The 16,812-nt window shown below is 39.9% G+C and overlaps 3 protein-coding genes across 4 annotated transcripts; 1 reads left to right on the forward strand and 2 right to left on the reverse strand.

Moving 5' to 3' along the window:
- Positions 1–3,608: 3,608 nt before the first annotated feature.
- Positions 3,609–5,733, reverse strand: LOC145913560 (carbonic anhydrase-like). 2 transcript variants are annotated; one of them, XM_083001275.1, is made up of 9 exons: positions 5,586–5,733; positions 5,303–5,385; positions 5,191–5,232; positions 4,962–5,129; positions 4,831–4,895; positions 4,567–4,746; positions 4,372–4,511; positions 4,224–4,305; positions 3,609–4,104 (listed from the first exon to the last, which is right to left on the reverse strand). In XM_083001275.1, exons 2-9 carry the CDS (start codon positions 5,337–5,339, stop codon positions 3,904–3,906), a joined length of 915 nt encoding a protein of 304 aa, XP_082857401.1. In that variant the 5' UTR covers positions 5,340–5,385; positions 5,586–5,733; the 3' UTR covers positions 3,609–3,903. The 2 variants fall into 2 exon arrangements, with proteins under 2 accessions (XP_082857401.1, XP_082857400.1); XM_083001274.1 differs by having other exon boundaries at positions 5,488–5,622.
- On the reverse strand, positions 5,488–8,542 carry LOC145913559 (carbonic anhydrase-like). The gene is made up of 8 exons (XM_083001273.1): positions 8,424–8,542; positions 8,312–8,353; positions 8,083–8,250; positions 7,952–8,016; positions 7,687–7,866; positions 7,492–7,631; positions 7,343–7,424; positions 5,488–7,223 (listed from the first exon to the last, which is right to left on the reverse strand). The coding sequence occupies exons 1-8, from the start codon at positions 8,458–8,460 to the stop codon at positions 7,023–7,025; spliced, it is 915 nt and encodes a 304-aa protein (XP_082857399.1). The 5' UTR covers positions 8,461–8,542; the 3' UTR covers positions 5,488–7,022.
- A 6,856-nt stretch (positions 8,543–15,398) lies between these two features.
- LOC145913684 (uncharacterized) lies at positions 15,399–16,758 on the forward strand. Its single transcript, XM_083001428.1, has 4 exons — positions 15,399–15,650; positions 15,991–16,135; positions 16,308–16,414; positions 16,512–16,758. The coding sequence occupies exons 1-4, from the start codon at positions 15,399–15,401 to the stop codon at positions 16,755–16,757; spliced, it is 750 nt and encodes a 249-aa protein (XP_082857554.1). The 3' UTR covers position 16,758.
- The last annotated feature ends 54 nt before the right edge of the window (positions 16,759–16,812 follow it).

Here is a 16,812-nt window from a genome sequence, read left to right on the forward strand (position 1 = left end):
AGATTTTGTCCATTTTGCCGGGAGAGTAGTTTTCATGTAGTTACAATTTACAATATATACAATATACAATACAAAAGAACAGGGAGGTGTAATTTTGGGGTGTCATCCGGGAGAGGGCGGTAGAGCACGGTTTTTGCGATTCATTGGTTGGGTATGGCGTTAACAACATCAGCCAGGACTTCCTCGAGAAAAGGGTTGCCCCTGTTCCGTTGGATAGCTAGCTTAAAGTGTACAGAGGTTTTGAAGGATGATACCAAATGCCGGGAAATGTCGTTGATGGGTCGTATGTCGTGTTTAATTCTGTTCCGTGTTTTCCAAATAGTGTGTGTAAGTGAGGTGTTAAGGAATGCTGCTAATGTTTTTGTGTATGGTGTTGTGTTATGAAGTTGTGGAAAGACGATGTGTAAAGGTGTATCAAATAGAGAAGAGTTTGAGTTAGTTAAAGTTCGGAAAATATTTTTAATTTGGGTGAGAAGAGGTTGAATGGAGCGACAGTTGTGAAAAAGGTGAGAGAAAGTTTCTAATGAGGAATTACAAAGGTAGCAGTGGGGTTCTTGATCCAGGGCAAGATAGGTTCGTTGGCATTTTAGCGGAAGAATTTTAAGGGTAAGGCGATAATTAAAAGTTTTAAGGTAGTTGGGGAAGATAGGGTGGTGGATTTGGGACCAGTCGTTGAAATGATGGGGTGTGGTGGATTCGTCCACGATACGGTGATAGAGGGGCTTTAGTTTATGGGTCATGAGTTCAGTTTCGGTAAGGTTTAAAGATTTGAGGAGGTTTAGAATATATAGATAGTGGGGAGAAGGTGTTGTTGCGTGTGGTAGGTAATTTCTAGTACGAAGGTTGAAAAGTTTGCTGAGGGGGAGTCCAAGATTATATTCTATGAAGGAAAGTTGCGGAGTAGTTGGGGAATCCAAAAGGCGGTGATTGTAATATTGTTTGATAGAATAGAGAAGTGATAGGTCAGCGTAGAGGGGAATGTTTGCCGCGCCGTAACCACCATGGTTACGACGGGCTGCCAGGATGTTAATTGACAAGGTTGGATTATTTGGGCCGACGACGAACTTTACCACAATGCCGTCGATCCGTTCTCGTTGCTGGGGTGGTAAGGGGTAAGTTTTAGCAACGTATGAAATTTGGGGTAAAAGTATAGTTTTTGAGAGGATGCATTTAGAGTCAAAAGTAAGAAAAGGGTTGCTGATAGATCTGGCGCGGGATTGTAAAGAGGTGATTGTTTTGTGCCATGTCGCGGTAATGTCTGATGGTGCGCCTATCGGGGTGTTTAACGGAGTTATCGATTTAGGGTTCCACTTTATATTACACAAGGTTGGGTCGTCAAGGGGAGGTCGAAGGATGGCAATCGCTTCGGTTTTGGTGGGGTTGAGTTTTAAACCAGAAAATTTAGCAAAATTGTCAATGAGACCGAGGGCTTTGGTGAGGGAGTGCCGATGAGCCACCACTAGGGTGACGTCATCGGCGTAAGCGATTGCCTTGGGTGTGTTGCGGCATGGCACCGGGGTTGAAGTGATAGCAGGGTTGTTTTGAAGGGCAACGAGAAGCGGATCTAGGGCAATCAGGAAGAGGTTCAGACTAAGGGGGTCACCTTGTCTGATACCTCTCCTGATCGGAAAGTCCGTTGTGGCAAAGCCGTTTACGAAGGCCCGGGAGTTGGCGCTAGAGTGAAGGGCAGAAAGGTAATTAGTAAAGCAAGTGGGAAAGCGTTTAAGATTTAACTGAAGAAGTAACCAGGAGAATGAAACAGAATCGAAGGCTTTTTGAAAATCTAGGGAAATGAAGAAAGTGTCCGAATTGATGGAGGATGCGTGGTGGTGAAGATCGCGTAAGAGTGAAGTTGCGTCGGATGTGGATGAGCCGGGGGTAGCGAATTGGTTTGAAGAAAGAATTTTGGGAATAAAGGGTTTGAGTCTTAGGTTCAAAAGTTTGTGGAGAATTTTAAGATCAGTATTTAACAGAGAAATGGGTCTATAATTATTAAGGAGAGTGGGGTCATTTTTCTTGAAAATTAGGGTAAGATGGCCAAGGTTAAATTCTGTTGGGGTGTAGGAATTGAAATATGCGTAGTTGAGAGCTTGGGTGAGGTCGGCCCCGATGAGGTCCCAGTAAAGCGAGTAAAACTCGCTGCTGAGACCGTCGGGGCCGGGGGTTTTGCCTGAAGGAAAAAGGGAAAGTGTTTTTCTTACTTCGTGCAGTGTGATGGGATTCGATAAGGTTGTAAGGAATTGATCTGGAATTACTTTTAAAGGGGTTTTAACAAATAAATTAGAAGGGTCGGGTAATGGAAGGTGTTGATCCGAATAAAGAGTTTCAAAGAATTGCCGGGTGTGGGAAAGAAGTTCCTTGGGGGTAGAAAGAGGGAGACCATAAGTGTCTTGAAGCTCTAGTATAGGACTGTGAAGGCGTGAGGGGAGCAATTGGGAGTAAAGGAGTTTATCAGTTATATTCTTAAAGTGGGCGTCGGAGGAAAGAGATTTTAGAATTAAAGAACGGGATTTAGAAAGGTAAAGAGAGTTTAGGTTTTTTTTGATAGATTGGAAAATACGGAAGTTATCGGGAGAGGGATTGTCGTTGAGAATTTGGCGGGCGGTGTCGAGTTGTTGCTGTAAGGTGTAGGTTTGGTCGCGGGATTCTTGAGCCAGGCGTTTGGAGTGGGATTTTATCAATGATTTAAATTTAAATTTAAGAGTAAGCCAAAAGTCCATGGGGTTAGAGTGGAAAGGAGCGAGAGTTTGCCAAAGAGGGTAATAGCGGTGAAAATCGAGGCGAAAAAGAGGGTCGTTAAGGGTTTTAGTGTTGTTCTTCCAGGTACCTCGTCCCCTGGGTGGGGCAGAGATAAGGTTGACGGAAACCGAAACTGAATCATGATCCGAAAAAGGGCATGGGATGAATAAATGTTTGTTGGGAATTAACGAAGAGGAAAGATAAATTCTATCAATTCTGGACTGTGTATTTAGGGCACGACGGGAAAATTGGCGGAGGTTTGGGTGAAGCAGCCGAAATGAATCCTGTAGGTTAAAAGTTGTTAATAATTTTATAAGGTTGTAGCTGGGCTGTCGATTGGGTACTGGGGGGTGTTTGTCCAAGGTAGGGTCAGTTACACAGTTAAAGTCACCAGTACAAACAATGGGATGGGTAGAAGAAATGTAGGGGTAGAGAGAATCGAAGAATTTATTATTGAGTATGTAGTGATTTGTGCCAGAGGGTGCGTATATATTAACTAAGTGAAAGGTGTGGGTCAGGGTTGAAATGTCGGCCGCAATGATGCGACCGTCAGAGTCAGAAACGGAGTTAAGAATTCGAAGATTGTAGGAGTTTAGAAGAACTGCGACACCCCCGCAGGCTGGGCCTTTTAGAGGTGTCGAGTTTAAGAGGATGGGGCCAGAAGTCCATTCGGACTTCCACAGGGATTCGGTTTGGGGGGTAGAATGAGTTTCTTGAAGGCAAAAAATGTCAAAGTTTAAAGAGGAAAGGTACCGGAACAGGGCTTTTCTCTTGGGGGCTTGGCCAAGGCCGTTAACATTAAGGGTACATATCTTTAAATACGACGCCATTATAAAATTAACACAAGAAAACAAAAAAAAATAAAGTGGGTGCAACAGAAAGTAAACAAAAACGGGACAAAATTAATGGGGTTGTGGTTGTTTAAAAACACGATGCATTAAAATCATCTGGTATCACTGCTTTACAGTTACACACTAGTTTCTCTCCCGGCGCAAGGTTGTAGCATTGTAGAGTTTAGACATTCTTAAATTGAAAGTTGCCTATATTGTGTCAAAGCAAAAATACAATGCAAATATGTACAATTACTCGGTTAGCTATTACTATACTGTAAGTCATTTGTGATTGTTAAGCAAATTCATTCTCAACTCTGTAGGATAATTACAGTTACAAGAGGGAGCCAAAGAGCGTCATGAAAGCAAATATGATGACGTGCAAAGTTGGAAAAGTTGTGGTGGACGAATTACAATCCACAGGTCTTGTGACAACTCGTCCGTTTAGCGGTTGCACTGGACGGAAGTTGTCCCCAATGTTGGTAACGGTTCCGTTGGAAAAATGTCCAAGCAATCCTCGTTGGAGCCTCAGTTTCTGGAAAGTCAAACAATCAGATTTATTTCCTCACAAAAAAAGTCGAATTAACAATTACAAAAACTGCTGACAGAGAAAGGTGTCAACTAAACATGTGATATCTTATTGTTCGCTCATACTTGGGAAGGTGAGATGCGAATTGGTTCCCTTATAACAGACCAGACAACACTTTCAGCACAAGGTGGCGTTGTGAGCGAACCCCTGCAAGTAAATTGATTTTGTTTTGTCGAAAGTTATAATTTGTTGGTTGTATTCACACCCACTTACTGGTATCTGTAGTAAAACAAGTTATGTGGTAGAAGCCTTTCAAGTGCAAACCGGTTGGAGTAAGTATAATTTTGTCCCTCCAATGTTGTGTTGGGAGTGAGAAGTCGCTCAAACTCCAAGTTGTCTTCATGGCTTGTAGCCTGTAATGTTTTAACTTTTATCAAATGTCATGAACAAAGCAGAGATTTCGCTTACTTCAATAAAAACCCCGACAACAGCCAATCCCTGGTCAACATGGACGGCGTCTCCAATCGTTGCGTAACTTGTCTGGTGATGAACAATGTGGAGTTCGGCGAAATAATGAGTTGAATCCAATTCATGTTCGGCGCCGTGGTTGCTGTTTTCCGCCGCCCAGTGGAGGTGAAACTGTCCAGCCTGGGGGGTTTTATGGTTTTATTATTACATCTAATCCAACATATTTCCACAACACGGGCTTAATATGAGCAATTGTTATGATACCTTGTAATCTGCAGGAAGCACAGACGAGTCTGAGATGACGTAACCGCCGTCGAAATTCACTTGAACTAAACAAACGAACATCGTTTGAACCGGTTACATTTTGTACAGCGTTATACGTGGGGGGAACTTACGTGTGTGGCCGTTGTTGACAATATTCATTGAAGCAGGAGGAGATGTGAACATGGAATGTTTGAACAAGCCAAGTTTTTCATCTAATATTGTGTCGTTGTGAGTGATGTGGATTGGAGATTGGGATGACAAAGCACAATCTTCATAATTAGCCGCCCAATGTGATGGCCCTGCGTAACGTGGTGAAAATATTTGTTTCAAGTTGTTAAATTGTGGAAATAATCTTCTTACCATGAGGTCCTTCATACCCCCATTCAACGCCGCTACAAAGCCCTGAAATAAAACAAAATTTAAGGAATTACAGACGAAGCAAATTCCACCAGAATAGAATGACAATACTCACCCAGGAATGACAACACAACAAGAATCATGATGTTCATTTTGTTTTTTTCGGAATTAATTGAATTGATCAAGATTTCCTATTTTCTAAAGCACAAATTTAACCTTCTGACTTTGCATCAAACCAATATGTCACAAATCCTGGCAAAAATTCCTTAGCGGTAAAAGCCAGTTGTAATTACGACTTGCCTTTCTTCACTAATTCCCACCAACCAAAAACTTTTTTATCCTACTTATGTCTTGTGAGACTCCGTCCCGAACTCCAGTCATTCCAAGCAAACAATTACCTTTGCCCAGGAAAAGGTCGCCCAAATCTTCGGCTTAGAGAATGCTTTGCACCAGGATGTAACAAAAGCAAATACTTTTCTCAACCGGCATCGTTTTTAATGATCATGAACTACAACAGTCATTTCACTACAAACCCCATTTTGCAAAAACATCAGAGCATGTAAATTGAGGACCGAAGCTCGCTCGTTATGGTCTGTTTGTTTTCATGGTTCAACGGCGCAAGCTCGCTCGCAAACCATTTCATGTAAACAAGGCTACATAGACCTAGAAGGTCTTATCAGTGTACCTTTGTGTGACTCTTAGACGACTTTGCTTATGTAACGTGTTTTATAGTTTTTCTGCGGAATACGCTAATGCAAAAATGTAACCCGGATGTGGCGATTGGCATCCGGTATAGAAACGCGACACGAGTTCCAGGATATTTTTACCGAAGGATTAACACCAGAACTAAATGCTCAATTATACAAACAAGCGGAAGCACGTTTTCAAACCTTTCAGCTGAGCAGTGTAACAAAGCAGAGACGCTCTATGACTTGGTTTTCCAACATCTAAACATCCTCCCATATTGGAATTTTTCCAACTCTAAATATGCGGAGATATCAAATATTCCACAAACAAAGCTAATCGCCGTTTTCACACATCCTATCAACCATTAATAGCTGCCTCGCACAAGAAAACAGGAAACCAACCTCCACTAAAATATTCCCACAAAGTTATCCTTACTAACTTTCACCATTACAATCAGGACACGATTTCTCGTCCGGAAACAACAAGAAGAATCGTTTCAATGAATTGTCGCCATGTAAACAGGTATATTCGAAACGACCCAACAAAAACGGTTGGATTCAAACAAAGTATCTTCAAAGTGCGGCACAGAAGAACCTTTTCTAAATATCACAAAACGTTATACGGGTTTAAGTGCAGCAAAGCGTAGCACGTCTGTCAATTCTTCTCGGTAACAAAGAGCTTTACTTGAACTACAAAAGACTTGCAGTGCACCCAAGCGTAGCAACCTTCGACACGGTTTATCGCCACAAGCTTAGTTTAGTGTGTATTTTTTCTTGGAGCTGCGTTCAACTGCATTGACCACCAAAGAACGCTCAGATCTACAACTTTTTGTTTAAAATTATTTGGTTGTGACGAAAAACTTTAACAAGACAAGTATCACTGTACTAACCCTAGCTAAGGCAACTCTTTTGTCTACAACAGTAAGTAGATGCGAATAACATACGCATAATTTAATAACAACACCGTTTCGTTGAACAAAGCTTCAATGATACGAGAGTTTAGACATTCTTAAATTGAAAGTTGCCTATATTGTGTCAAAGCAAAAATACAATGCAAATATGTACAATTACTCGGTTAGCTATTACTATACTGTAAGTCATTTGTGATTGTTAAGCAAATTCATTCTCAACTCTGTAGGATAATTACAGTTACAAGAGGGAGCCAAAGAGCGTCATGAAAGCAAATATGATGACGTGCAAAGTTGGAAAAGTTGTGGTGGACGAATTACAATCCACAGGTCTTGTGACAACTCGTCCGTTTAGCGGTTGCACTGGACGGAAGTTGTCCCCAATGTTGGTAACGGTTCCGTTGGAAAAATGTCCAAGCAATCCTCGTTGGAGCCTCAGTTTCTGGAAAGTCAAACAATCAGATTTATTTCCTCACAAAAAAAGTCGAATTAACAACTACAAAAACTGCTGACAGAGAAAGGTGTAAACTAAACATGTGATATCTTATTGTTCGCTCATACTTGGGAAGGTGAGATGCGAATTGGTTCCCTTATAACAGACCAGACAACACTTTCAGCACAAGGTGGCGTTGTGAGAGAACCTCTGCAAGCAAATTGATTTTGTTTTGTCGAAAGTTATGATTTGTTGGTTGTGTTAAACACCCACTTACTGGTATCTGTAGTAAAACAAGTTATGTGGCAGAAGCCTTTCAAGTGCAAACCGGTTGGAGTAAGTATAATTTTGTCCCTCCAATGTTGTGTTGGGAGTGAGAAGTCGCTCAAACTCCAAGTTGTCCTCGTGGCTTGTAGCCTGTAATGTTTTAACTTTTATCGAATGTCATGAACAAAGCAGAGATTTCGCTTACTTCAATGAAAACCCCGACAACAGCCAATCCCTGGTCAACATGGACGGCGTCTCCAATCGTTGCGTAACTTGTCTGGTGATGAACAATGTGGAGTTCGGCGAAATAATGAGTTGAATCCAATTCATGTTCGGCGCCGTGGTTGCTGTTTTCCGCCGCCCAGTGGAGGTGAAACTGTCCAGCCTGGGGGGGTTTAATGGTTTTATTATTATATCTAATCCAACATATGTTCACAACACTGACTTAATATGAGCAATTGTTATGATACCTTGTAATCTGCAGGAAGCACAGACGAGTCTGAGATGACGTAACCGCCGTCGAAATTCACTTGAACTAAACAAACGAACATCGTTTGAACCGGTTACATTTTGTACAGCGTTATACGTGGGGGAAACTTACGTGTGTGGCCGTTGTTGACAATATTCATTGAAGCAGGAGGAGATGTGAACATGGAATGTTTGAACAAGCCAAGTTTTTCATCTAATATTGTGTCGTTGTGAGTGATGTGGATTGGAGATTGGGATAACAAAGCACAATCTTCATAATCAGCCGCCCAATGTGATGGCCCTGCGTAACGTGGTGAAAATATTTGTTTCAAGTTGTTAAATTGTGAAAATAATCTTCTTACCATGAGGTCCTTCATACCCCCATTCAACGCCGCTACAAAGCCCTGAAATAAAACAAAATTTAAGGAATTACAGACGAAGCAAATTCCACCAGAATAGAATGACAATACTCACCCAGGAATGACAACACAACAAGAATCATGATGTTCATTTTGTTTTTTCGGAATTAATTAAATTGATGAAGATTTCCTATTTTCTAAAGCACAAAAATAACCTTCTGACTTTGCATCAAACCAATATATTTTCAGCAAAATTACGGAGTTTTGAACGACAACAAGTTACACCGCAAGTTTAAACCCAGCCCAAGATTCCAAGCACTTTGCTTCCTGCCGAAAAAATACGAGACTATTCACAAATGCCGGCAAAAATTCCTTAGCGGTAAAAGCCAGCTGTAATTACGGCTCGCCTTTCTTCACTAATTCCCACCAACCAAAAACTTTTTCTCAGTCTTACTTCTTATAAATCTCCGTCCCAAACTCACATGCGGAAACTTTCTGTTAAGTTTCGAAGGTTAAGTATTTATGAAATAATATACTGGTTTAAGCTAAAATGTTAAGGTTCAAATAAAATATTTGTTGACAATTGGACAAAACCTAAAATAAATTTAAGTCTTGTTAAATTCGAGTAGTTTTACTCATTAGCTGACGAGCAAACTGCAAGAGAACTAAACACAAAGATTCTCGAAAGAAAAAACGCCCCATCAGCAATTCCTCGAATACCAGCTGAAAAATCCTTTACATCTGTCAATTCTTCTCGGTAACAAAGAGCTTTACTTGAATTACAGAAGACTTGAAGCGCAGCCAAGCGTAACTATCTGCAATGCCCTACCACAAAAAACTCGAGCAATTATACTCCGCGAGGGTTTTCCTGTTGAAACAAAATTATTTTCTTATTTTGAAAAAGTTTTGAGAATCCTTTCAACCGTGAATATTATTTATGCGATTGAGAATAATTTGTGTAAGCCTGAAATTAATCGCCAAAGCGACAAGACACCGATTCGTAGCAAAGTTATCTACAACAAATAACTCCTCGCTGCCTACTACAGACAGTAATGTTTGAACATGAAATTTCTCGTACAGAAAATGTCAAGTAATCAATTACACGATGGTAACCTTTTTCTCGGCGCTAACTGCTTGAAGGCAAATCGAAAGATGCCGAACAACTTCTAACTTTCCACACAATGGATTTAAACAAAAAGGTCGAAGGGCGGAGAATGTTTTACAACCGAACACGAAGCAGGTCGTCCAACCTCTAATACCACGTGCGCGTTATTGCAGCCAATTTGTCAACCCTAAAATTCTGCCTTACGTCACCGACACAATAAACACAAAATAAATGTTGCACTAAATTTGTTTCGGACAGAAATTATATACAGACAAAACTCAACCAGCAATAAGTGTGAAACTGTCGTTTTCTGCGCAAAATGGGTTTAGGTTAAAACCGTAGGCATTTCTCATAGATTTTGCTGCATGTCGCAGCGAATTGTGTTACCAAGTACCTGCATTGTCTCGTTTTACGCATGATCCCACATGACTTGGCAATTTGGGTTGCAACAAGAATGTTGATAGCGAACACAACTTGTTTTTTTAGTGCAAAGCTACCCTTCGTCATGGTGCAAGTACAGCAGGCAAGGAACAAAGCCCATATAAGGTGTTACATAACTCACGAAAAGTGAACCCGTCTGTACCAACCACATAGAGCGGATTGAAAGAGATTTATTTTATGACTGTGAGCTAAATGGCGTACTGTGGGTTAATTACCTTGACTTATTTCATTGAGCACTAATACGGGCTGCAAGCCTGACTCTGGGGGTCACACAAAGAATCGTCGCAGAAACTCCCCACTATGTCCACGAATATGTGTAACGTGGATCAACGTAACATGAGATCCCAAACGCCCCCAGCTACAAAGGTTATCTCGACGTTTGGTAACATTATACCCAGTAAAGTGCTATTTCGCTTGTACCGGGCGTCCTTGAAACGGAAACAATTGCAAATTTTCCAGAGAAGCTGCTTGCTTAACACACAAACCTCCATTGGTTTCCTGATATCTCACAAGCGAACTAACTTTACACAGGATATATTTTACTGATTGTTTTACTCGTATCGCAAACACGTACCCTAAAATATCGGCATCCGATTTGCATGGTGCATTCTTAATTAAATTTCACCCCTTAAATTATTCTTTTATTCTTAAACTCACAACGCAGTTTTCTTGGTCACTATCTCGTTACAGGGTGAATATATTAGGCAACTTATTTTATAATTTCTGTTAGCTGCAGACATATATAGCCACCTAGAAGGTCTCATTAGTGCAGCTTGGTGTGACTCTTAGACGACTTTGCTTATGTGAAGCATTTTATAGTTTCTCTGCGGAATACGCTAATGTAAAAATCTAACCCGGATGATATTTGGTCCAGAATATTTTGGCCAAAGGATTAACACCAGAACTAAATGCTCAATTACACAAACAAGCGGGAAGCGCGTTTTCAAACCTTTCAGCTGAGCAGTGGTACAAAGCAGAGACACTCTATGACTTGGTTTTCCAACTTTCAACATCTTCCTGTATTAGAACTTTTCCAACTCTAAGCAAATCGGCGTTTTCAAACATCCTATCAACCATTAATAGCTGTCTCGTACGAGAAAACAATAAACCAATCTCCACTAAAATATCCCCACAAAGTTTAACCTTACTACCTTTTACCATTTCAATCAGGACACGATTCTGCATCCGGAAACAACAAGAAGAATCGTTTCAATGAATTGTCGCCATGTAAACAGGTATATTCGAAACGACCCAACAAAAACGGTTGGATTCAAACAAAGTATCTTCAAACGTGCGGCACAGAAGAACCTTTTCTAAATATCACAAAACGTTATACGGGTTTAAGTGTAGCAAAGCGTAGCACAACTGTTAATTCTTCCCGGTGCACCCAAGCGTAGCAACCTTCGACACGGTTTATCGCCACAAGCTTAGTTTAGTGTGTATTTTTACTTGGAGCTGCGTTCAACTGCATTGACCACCAAAGAACGCTCAGATCTAAAACTTCCTAATTAAATTTATTTGGATGTGACGAAAAGTTACCGAACGCCCAAAATAACATATTGGCACAACACGCGTGTAAGCTTTGCACACCTCAAGGTCAAAGCCAACACTTCTTGGCAAGCTTGTGCGATGTGCATTTGTTTGTGGAAATTAACGGCGGCCTGGACAGCCTAGTTATGACATCTTTACAATAGAAGCGTGAATTAAAAACTATCTCTAAACTTTCAGTAAGTATAAGATTTCCTGAAACTTTTGCCATCATTGGTGAACTGATGCCACGAGGACAAATACGGTTTCTCTGGAACTCATCTGCATGGTTACAATCTATTGCTCCCACAGCGGTAAAACGATTTAGGAAATGTCCACAGAACTCATGCAGCCCATGGGGATTATTTCACTTTAACCTTTTGCCCTAATAACGCCCTTCCATCAATCAGCGCACAGAATGCGGCAGGCGCAGTTGTTGAATATGTTCCACCACGCTATTAAACATTCCTCTGTGCAAATTGCCCGAAGCAACGGTGACCGCCGCGATGCGGTTTTAATCCGAAACTTTAATGCTATGTCTGAAGCATTCCTGACAACTCGCCGCAATAAATACCAATTTTAAGGTAAAACAGCAACAAAACAGAAAAATCAAACATAAACGAGCATTTTGACAGAAACAAGAGAATTTTCAGTGATTGAAGACTGACTCACGTTGCTACTTGTCTTCAATTCCAACTTGGTTACTCTCAGGAAAAGTTATGCATGTCTCTGGTGACGTTGTAATGGGCATTGTTTCCTGTTCTTAAACCTACCAAGTATCCACTGGTTGTCGAAAGTCACGTTTAAAGAAGTCAATACACCAACTAACCAACGTTTAGGATGACTCGGCTCCTAAATATATTTTTAAATTCGTTTCTTCACATATTTACATAATATTTAGATATTGGTTTGGTGACGCCATCGAACGATTTTACACAGGAAAGTGAGTCATTAACCTTGACCCCTACTGCACTGAGGGCAATTATGAAAGCGTATGTGAACGATTTTTTTGTAAAAAAAAACAGATAACATAAGTAAATTAGCACGCTCAGTAGTTTTTGTGGTTGAAAAGTTTAAGACTTGGTTAGCTGCGCCAAAAAACTTTCACGGACGTTTTTACGTGATTGAAAAGTAAGAAACGAAGATCAATCATCATTAACAAATCTCGTTTCGTGTGAGTCTAGCTGAGGATTATCCTCTCAAACGCCGATCCATCGTTACCACCCGTAGGTTGGTGATGGTATGTCAAAAAAACAGCAGATTTTACTTATCATTGGTAAAAGGCAATAGACCGTTACTTTCCGACATTTGAAAATTAACATGTTTGAGACTTCTTTTTAATCTACCACATTCTCAAAACACTTTAAAGCTTACATACAAGAAATATTTAAACACTTTATCCGCTAGCTCTGACGTGTGCAACATGAAAGACATGACATGGTTTTCATCAAGTTTTGTTTGAACAACCTCACGCAGCTTCTGTTAAAACGTTCCATTGTGTTTACAAACAAATTTTGCTAATCCTGCCTGTTGGTGAAGTCGGCTTTTCCAGTCGAATAAGAGGCATTCTTAAGCGGATTCAAGTTTAGCAAGTTTTTCAGTTACTGCAATATTTAAATGCACCCAGAGGGGCTTTGAATAATGAAAGCATTTTTACAATTACCTCATACAACTTATCTACCATTGTTCGTCACTGCACCAACAATGCTTCAAACAATTAACCGCGCATGTTTAAAGAAACCATTGTTACGAATATTTCTATTCAACGTATTGAAAGTTATTATAAAGCATCTATTAATACTCTCTCCCGCTAAACCTGTATGACATCCAACCTTTAGATTTTGCGTACTTGTCCAATCCTTTTTATGTTCTGATTTGCCGATTACGAAAACGTAGTTTCATGAGTTATTTCTGAAAGCATTATGGACAGTTGCGGCTTTACTCTTCAAACTGGTTGTGACTTTTAAGCAGCACTTGTCAACACAAGCTAAGGGTCCGCGTTTTACTGTCGAAACAAGTTTCGTGTAAACATACTTGTGACGTCACAAGTTAGAATAGTTAACCGCGTCTATTGATCCTCGTACGAATGTACAACAGCTTTATTAAGTTGCTAAAAAAATAAAAACAGAATATAGCTTTTAAATGTTCAGCAAAAGATTTCCACTATTTTATTCACAATTTATCCCTCAACAAGTCACGTTGTGGTATATGATTACATTATCCACATTCTAACAATTCCATAATCCACACAAAGCAAGTTATTATTATCTAACAAAAAGGTTTACAGTTTTGCGATTGTTGAAAATGGCGGTGCAGTGCATCACATTGTATAATTATTACCTGGTGCGACAAAAGTACTTTTGTTACGCTAAGCTGAACTGTGTCAAGCGCTCAGTGCATATGACTAACGCGAACGTGCCATACTTCCCACGCTGATGCAGTTGCAGGATATTAAAACTAAACATGTTTCATTTCAGCACAAGGTGCGTTATGCAAGCCTTCTTACACCACAATTTAGTGCAACGCACCAAGTGCAATCGTTTATATTTCCAATCACAATCCTCTAATCACTTAAAGTTCTACTAACATATGGGTGCGACTGCTTTAATCGGATTTAAAGCGCTCAAAACTTAAAAAATGCCACTGCAGCCTGTCAATAATGTTTTACCGTCTTGCCATTAGGTACAATTCGCGTAAGTCACAAGGTAAATCCTCCCAAGCCTTAAAAACTAACATTGAATTCTTTGTCACCACACAATCACTTATTGAAGCAAACAAAACTCATTGTCAACTGATTGTTCCACATATTCAGTTTTTTGTACAATTAATTTGTATCTCAACTGAATCAGCTCAAATGTCCACTAACAAGTTAGTGTATTGATAAACACATAAAAGGATAGCGATTTCCTGTTGATTTGTTGAAATATTCTGATGTAGTTCTTACAAACGACCTGAATCTTTGACACTAAAGATAATAAATATTAGCTGGTAAACTTGCAGATTGAAACTATTGTTTATTGTACTTTGATGTCAATATTCACGACATGGATTCGCTATGGTTTGTTTAGTGCAATGTCATAATCGTGCTTGATGACAACGCGCGATTCCAAGTTACACTGAATGTGGGATTCGGTGTCAACATTTGGATTCGGTCGAGTTTAGCAATCCATCTACTTCGGAATAATCGGATTCTACTTCCCCCACTTGTTTGCAATTTCGATTCCAATTCTTAAATCAGTTAAAATTTGAATCATCTGGAAAAATTGTCGTTTGTACCAGAAATTTTCCGTTTGAAAACCCAACTGGTGCAAACCGACTACTCCACCTAGTGGAACACTTTGTTACATTTCCTCGTCACTAGTGGGAGAACTTACATTATACTACAATGACACGCAAAAACGGAGCGGTCAATTGCAATATTGGTCAAGCACCCAAACAATATACCAGGAAGAAAACCTTTTTGGGATATAGGGCCAGGATATCCTTGGTTCAAATCCCAGTGTGAAAATAGTACAGTGCTTCCCAAACTTTTTCAGTTCGCGGCCCAATTTTAATGCAAGTTTTATTGTGCGACCCACAATGAGATATGACCAAACGAATGAAAAACAATTTAATGAGAAAAGAAACAATGTATACACATCCAATTTACTATTAATGCGAATCTTGAGCTTGCATATTGGACTTGCATATTGGACACTATGGGTCACGACCCACTGGTTGGGAAGCCCTGGTCTAGTAGAAATACAGAAAAAGTATGCATTGGCGACAGCACACAGAAAAAAAAACCTTAAACTCATTATAATAGCGAAAGCTGGTTTTCCTTGGACGCTAATTGTTTTAAACGACACAATTTCGAATATTTGCAAAGTTTGATGCCCAATGTTTCTGTTAAGCTTGTGTTGGGCAAGCAAACACCGCCGAGTTCCTGGAAACGTCAAGTTAACGATTACCGAGGATTCCTCTCTAACTTCACATACTGAAGTTGAATTCAACCTAAGTCAGCGGAAAGTTTTGAACATGAAGGTAATACTCGCAGGTTATTCGAAAACTGGCACTAAGTCATTGTGCGAGGCATTCCATATACTTGGATACAACACTTATGACTTTCTTGAGCACAGTTATTATCATTACAAAGAATGGACGAAAATCATAACGAAAGGTTCAACTGTTGAAGATTTTCGTCTTATGTACGAAGGAGTTGACGCGGTGACTGATATGCCATCATTTTATTTCTGGGAACAAATTCATGAAGCGTTTCCTGATGCGAAGGTATATTGCAAACTTGTCACTTTGAGCTGTAATTTGTGGAGGTCAATTTTAAACTTTGTTAACAAAAAAACGGGAGCGTCTCTTTCATAATTGCGAAATATTGTTGTTGGCAGCATGTGTATATTCAACATTATGAAGTAAATATGGAAACTGATTGACAGGAAAATACTTTATAGAGGAACCACATGTTTACTGGCACGCGTAATATTTGCTGCTAATCGGCCTTGGTTTTTTATACAGGTCACTGACAGGTTGGAGTTATTATTATTTTTTTAATTAATTTGTCTATGCCGAAATCGTTGTTATTCACAAAGAAAGTATAAGCACGTGAAACTTGCAGATTATTCTGACAGAGCGTGACGAGGACAAGTGGTACAAAAGCTTCCGTCACCAAATGGAAACTTTAAACAACAGTTTTTTTGTCTGGTTTACAGGATTCTTTTCACCATCGGTTTTAATCCGGAATAACTTTCGATACCACATGTGTAAGTTACCTTGTGTTTCGGGCAATAAATAATTCATATCCGATTCATTAACTAAATTATAAAGCATGCGTCGGTTTGCTGAAATTAAAATATTTTGTTGGCAAAACTTTGCGTTTCCACAATATTGGTGGGCAAAGAATGCCAAATACGTCACTATTACTTATGTTTGCAGTCAAGTTAATGGGTGACGTCGCGAGTTTCCCTAGCAACAAGTTGACGCTTTTCAGCGACACCTTGCTCAAGAACATGTACAGAAGGCACAACGCTTACGTAAAGCAGGTAAAAACCTTGAAATATCAATAAAACCAATATGTTGACTCGGAATCACGTGAGATCAATTTATTCTTTCATAATTCGAAAAATATATTTCCAATAGAAAGCCCCGAAAGACAAACTGTTGATATACGAAGTGTCCCAGGGTTGGAAACCATTGTGTGAATTTCTTGGAGAGGAAATTCCCGATCAACCTTTCCCACACAAGAACAAAGGTAGTTCTGTATTCGACGAATTAAAAAGCACGAACAAGGTGTTGAAGATCTACATCACACAAGCAATTACATCGGGTTCCATTGTGGCAGTGCTAATGTGTTTTATGGCGTGGTGGTTATGGAGTGTATGGTAAAGTTGACATACAATGGCAACATAATTTCAAGTTACGCCCGATGAAACCGACGATT

Source organism: Ascidia mentula, chromosome 9 (genome assembly GCF_947561715.1).
Source record: "Ascidia mentula chromosome 9, kaAscMent1.1, whole genome shotgun sequence".
Taxonomy (NCBI): Eukaryota; Metazoa; Chordata; class Ascidiacea; order Phlebobranchia; family Ascidiidae; genus Ascidia; species Ascidia mentula.